The sequence below is a fragment of the Chlorocebus sabaeus genome, chromosome X (genome assembly GCF_047675955.1).
Source record: "Chlorocebus sabaeus isolate Y175 chromosome X, mChlSab1.0.hap1, whole genome shotgun sequence".
In the NCBI taxonomy this organism is placed as follows: Eukaryota; Metazoa; Chordata; class Mammalia; order Primates; family Cercopithecidae; genus Chlorocebus; species Chlorocebus sabaeus.
The window spans coordinates 102,930,923-102,936,673 of NC_132933.1; the positions used below are offsets into that span (position 1 = coordinate 102,930,923).

At 54.0% G+C, this 5,751-nt stretch overlaps 1 protein-coding gene across 1 annotated transcript; it reads right to left on the minus strand.

The window, feature by feature from the left end:
- Positions 1-404: 404 nt before the first annotated feature.
- USP27X (ubiquitin specific peptidase 27 X-linked) lies at positions 405-3,612 on the minus strand. Its single transcript, XM_007993270.3, has one exon. The coding sequence runs from the start codon at positions 2,611-2,613 to the stop codon at positions 1,297-1,299; it is 1,317 nt and encodes a 438-aa protein (XP_007991461.3). The 5' UTR covers positions 2,614-3,612; the 3' UTR covers positions 405-1,296.
- Between the last annotated feature and the right edge of the window lie 2,139 nt (positions 3,613-5,751).

Below are 5,751 nucleotides of genomic sequence, written 5' to 3' on the forward strand. Positions count from 1 at the left end.
GACGAAGACCACCAAATTCCCTCATGTGCAAGCCTGGCAGCCTACTGGCCATGAGAGTCCCATCACTGGGATCTGAATCATGAAAGCAACACGACTGTCCTCCATAAGGACAGAATAATGACCTTATGGGACAGCTATGGTTCTTTCCACCCCCAATCCCAGGTGGCACCCACTGTGATGCCCTGCACACAAGGGACAAAAGTGGAGTTCATTGCCTTGGTACTCTAAATAGACAGCATTGGGGAGGGAGTTGTGGAGAATGTGTGTGTGACTGCATGTGACATGATGTGTGTCCCTTATGTCCAGGGGTCTCAGGCGGGACTGACCCCCACCTCTGATGCATTCGGGGCCTGGTCCAAAGAAGTTTCAGGTTTGGATCCAACAAACGTTTACTGAGTCCCTACAAAGTTCCAAGCCTTTTACTTTATACTTTGACACATTTTTATATCATTTAATCTTTAACAATAACCCTTTAAGGTAGGAATTATCTGCATTTTACAGATGATAAAACAATCGCAAAGAGGTTCATTGATTTGCTCAAGTATATCATACAGCTTTTTTTTTTTTTTTTTTTTTTTTTAAACACACACACTATACTCTTAGCTGAGGCCTGTCTGCGTTGGTTGCTTATCTTACAGCATTTCTTGTCTTCTCTACTTTTGGAGCGAGTGCTCCCCTTATACAAGCCCCCTTATTTCCTCTCCTTTCACTAGCCCAGGTGGGCTTTTCTTGTTTTAATACTGCATTTAATAGCACAAAAAATCACGAATACAAAGAAACTGGCAAAGGTGTTTGTCAATGATATCCCTGCCTCCTCCACTTTTCTGCTTTCATACCCATATATGTAATGGGCTACATTTTTTAGAAACTTTTCTTTTTCCCCCCAAACATATAACTGTTATGTGATTGGTCAATTGAAGCTGAAACACCCATGGAGAAAGATGTTTTACGGTTACAAGGGCACACCCCCCCACCACCCCCCTCCCCCCCACACTTTCCCACACAATCTTTTGGAGGAATATAGGATATGTACCAGTGTCAGCATTTTCCTGCTCCTGCCTTCCTTACCCAGAGTGTTTCTACCATTTAATTTCCCTTTCATCAACTGTTTAGACTAGAGCCTCTTCTCCCTCCCCTTCTATTTCTCTTCCAATCAGGACCTTTTGGACACTGGGTACTGTTCAATTCTTACTCTGTCAGGCCCATGGGCCATGGTCAAGTAGGTCCTTTAGATCTCGATGCCAGTTGTAGTATTGGTGTCGTCATCTTCCATTGCAGGTAGGTCTGTGTGTCACTTCAGTAGGCTTGTGTGTTCATTTCTTTCACTTTTTCTGACTCATGTTCCAGCACCTGTTTGTGATAGAACAGTAAATACCCTTCACTGTCCAGTACATCCTTAATACTGGCCTTAGTGATGACGGCATCATCACACTTGAACCACTGGTCTTTGTGGTGCCGGATGAAGCTGGTATAGTGGCCACTCTCCAAGGTTCCTTGGTGATTAACTACAGCAAACAAGGAATACTTATTTTCATTGTTTCCACTATTGGTTGGCAGCTGCAATTGTCCATTCATTCTGCTCTCTTTACTTGAGGCCATAAACGGTGTCATATCCAGCTCCAGAGGAAAGGAAATGTATGTAGTGATCTTGCGCCTCTGTTTGGCTGAATGTTCAAACCGTTTGAAATGAAAACAGGCAACGACAGGTAATTTATTCATTGTGAGCTGTTTGGTAGATTCCTGGTAGCTTTGGCAACTACCACATTTGATTTTGGCACTGCTTCCTAAGTGCTCTGGCCTCGTAAACCTCCGCAAGCAGTCCGTGAGGGTGGTGATTCCTGGTATGTGGTTTTCCCCGTTCACACTGCTCTCCCTCCCTGGGCTCATGGGCCAGAAGGAGGTACAAGAGCCAGGCAAGTCCAAACTAATGTCCCAGCATGGGTCTATCGTGGTGGAGACGCCATGGCAGGCTTGACAGGTGACATCAGACTGTAGGCCACCTGTGAAGATTTGGTCTATGATGCAGTTACAGTGGTTGGGATTGTTGGCCGCCTTCCCGACATCATCACCTTTGCAGTGCCTGTGCAGGACATCTAACGCTGCAATGAGGAACTCGTGGGCATCCTGTTGCCTGTACCCTGCTAAATGGCGGGCATGTATCCACACCAGGTGCAGTAACTTATAGGGCACATGAGGAGACGGGTTTCCAGAATACAACTCCCGAAACAGCGACGACATCTCACAGACCAGACACAACTCGGGACTCGGCATCTCACATCGGTGCCTGTCAGAGAGAAAGAAATCTCTCAGTATTGGCGTGTGGGTGAGGGCCTGGACGATGCAGTTCATAAAGCACGTGTTGCCAAGATTGATGAGTCCTCTTAAACCGATCGTAAAGCTGGACGTGATTCTTCTTCTCCTCGGGTTGTGCCCCAGCAGTTCTAATTCTGGTTTGGTTGTTTCCCAGGTTGGGAATTTCTCGCCAAGGCCTGGCACTGAACACTGCTGGTGAGAAACCTCTGTTGAGGTGGAGGCTTGTAATTTCAAAGCTTCTCCTTGCTCTTCTTTGGCAATTTGCTCAATGTCTTTGTCATATACATAGTCCTTACACATAAAGCAGTATATACCTCCGTAATACAGGTCTACGGCTAAGTTGTGTTGTTTCGTCTCAGCGTGCTCGTGAATGTGTTTCTCCGTGAAGCAGCCAAAGAAGACACAGGAAAGGCAAGAGTGGAGTCTGTTCAGATGGGTGCCACACACATGGCAGATGCACGACTTTGCCTTGCTTTTCCTGGTCTCTGGGGTTCCACACCACACGAAGCACTGGTAGATAACCCGCAGTTCCTGCCTCCAGTTCTCTCCCACCTTAAAGCTGTTCACGTGGGAACAGCCTGGTGGCCCCACGGCAAAATCCACATCCAGGCATCCGCCCCCAGGGCCGCGCCGGGGCCGGGGCCGGGGCGGGGGCCGGGGCCTAGGCTGCGGCGGGGTACGGAGCCGGGTCTGGGGCCGGGGCCGGGGTCGGCGGCGCGGGGCACGACTGCGACGCGGAGAGGGATCGGGGGGCCGCGGTGGATCGGAGGGAAGGGTGGGGGGAGGAACCTCGTCGCTGCTGCCGCCACCGCCGCTCCGCGCTGGGTTCTCATCCTCCAGCTCCAGCTTCGGCTCCTGCTCCGCCTCCCGGACCGGCTCGGGTTCGGGCTCCAGCTTGAGCTCAGCCCGGCGGCCCGGACCCTCCGCCGTCTCCACCTTCCCGGCGGCGTCCACCTTCCCCGCCGTCTCCACCTTCTCGGTGGCGTCCACCTTCCCCGCCGCCTCCACCTTCCCCACCGCCTCCGCCTTCCCCTCCACCTTCGCCTCCGCCTCCACCTTCCTCTCCGCCTTCTCCGCGGTCTCCGCCGTCTCCGCCTCCTCTACCTCCTCCGCCTCCACTGGCGGCAGCTCCTCCCCCTGCTCGCAGGGCTCGGGCGGCCACTGGGCGTGGCGGCGCGGGGGCCACGCAGACCTGGGGTGTCCCCCGCCCGGCCTGAGGGAGCGCGGTGGCTGTGGCAGCTGGACCCAAAAGGGACTTTCACTGAAGGAGGCGGCGGCGGAAGCAGGCGACGCCCCCGGGAATCCTCCCGCCGAAGCCCCCTAGTGGAGGCTGCTTCTGCAGCCAGGCCCCGTTTCCTTTAATTCAGTATTTCCCAAACTTGCTTGTTCACGAGAATCACGTGGGAGCGTGTTAAAATTACAGATTCCTCGGCTCCACCCGCAGGCCTACTGAATCAGAATCTCGAAGGGAGGTACTCCGGAACCTGTATCTCTAACTAGGGCCCCAGAGGCTGCTTATGATCAGGCAAGTTTGGGAAACACAGCTCTAATTCATTGAGGCTGGCGGGAAGGGGGGCGGGGACCGCGCAGTCTCTTTAAGGCGCTTCCAGCTCTCGGCTCCAATCGCTGCTCTGACCCCCTTCATCGTCTCCTCCCCTCTCCTCGTCCTTCCCCTCGTCCATGCAGGCTTCTCCTAGCCACTGCGGGGCTGGGGGCCGAGCGGGTGCCAAGTCCATAAATGTTTTTGAGGCTGTGAAATGTCCCCTCTGAGGGGGGTCCTGCGGAGCGCAGGCAGAAGCCGTGACAGGCCATCATTTCGGCGGCAGAGCCTGCCTCTAGCCCCGTCCCAGCCTCCCCTCCCACGCCAGGTCCTGCCCTTCCCGAAAAGGATGAAGCTCCAGCTGCAGTTCTGGGGAGGCCTGGACCCCAGCTCCGGAGGGGCCGGGCTACTAAGGCCGCTGGGCCTGGAGAGGCGTGTCCCTGGCCCATCTTATCAGCGCTCTGCAGGGTCTGGGCCTGCTGCTCGCGTCCTCCTGGGCTCCCAAGGCCACCGGTGGGTTGATGGCGTGACAGCCGGCCTCCTGGTCCAGCAGACGCTGAACAGCCCGAGGGCACAATCCAGCTCTTCTCTCCAAGGCCAGCTGGAGGGATGAGGCACAACAAGTCCATCCCTACAGCTGGCACTTCCCCTATAGCTGAGAGGGGGTCTAAACTACAGGATACAGTCCCAAGACCCTTAAGCCCTGGCAGCGTCCCGGAGTGGGCAGCAGGTGGAAGTGGCAAGAAGCCTGTGGAGCTACCAGCAGGGAGAGGGGGTCGGACATGGCACTGAAGGGCCTCTGGGAACCCCTGTGCCAAGGGGCTGCTGGCACTGGGCAGCAGCACCCTAAATCCCACGAGGAGTGTGCCCAGAGCAAGTGGCTCAGACCTTGGGCATGGCTCAGGGGTGTCGGGCTGTAGCTGCTGGTCCCAGACAGTGCAGCCCAGGGCAGGCATCAGGACATGGGTTGGAGGAGAAAGAGTGTTCTAGGAAGAGTCCAGTCCCCGAGTGCTGGTGGTGGCTGACCGTAGCTGTCTGGCTTGTGCAGCTGTGCTGCCTGACTGTACATACCCTAGCAACATTCTCCTTGCTCAGCACTGGACATCAGCTCTCCACCTGGCTCCTTCCTCCAGGGAAGGGATGGGGAGGCCTCCTAGGATTAGCAGCAGGAGTTGGTCCTCAGGAATCAGGAGCCCTTGAAAGGAGGATGCCTGGTTCCCATACAAATGAGGGTCACTCTGGGCCCTACCCTTCCCGAGTCAGCTCTTGCTTCAATTCCTTGAAGCACCCCAGCATCCTTTCAATAAGTGCCTGCCCTTTGTGGCCTGCAACCAGAGGAACTGCAACTAGCACACTCACTGAAGGAATTCTGCTGCTGCTGCTGCTGCTGTTCCTGCTGCTGCTGCTGCTAAAAACAACCGAGGTCATGGATGAGGGGATGGAGGATACTCTCATCCCACCTCCAGACAGACAACAAAAAGACCTAAAGATCTCTGTGTGCCTGGGACTGTCTACCATTGAAGATTAGCCATGGTAACTTGTTGACCTAGTGATCAACTTCCTGCAGAAGCCCATAGGTCCACCTGGACTCTGCCCAGGCCAGTGTGTTCTGAAAAATGGAGGGCTGTGTCACCATTCACTCAACAAATGTTTATTCTGCACTGACCGAGGGCCAGAGGTACTAAGAGCTGTGGACACAGCACTCCAACCTACCCCAGGGCTACTGAAATCAGGGATGGCTTCCCCAAAAGGCACACTAAGGAAAGTCTGTGTGACTAGCAGAGAAGAGGCACCAAAAACAAAAAATCAAAAAAGAAAAAATACCATAAAGTTTGACATTTGATTTTTTTTGAGTAGTCCTCGTGGGAAAAATCAGAACTTGGTTGTACTTCCTTACG

Coding starts and splice junctions, on each gene's coding strand:
- USP27X (XM_007993270.3), bottom strand. CDS start 2,613: ATGTGTAAGGACTATGTATATGACAAAGACATTGAGCAAATTGCCAAA.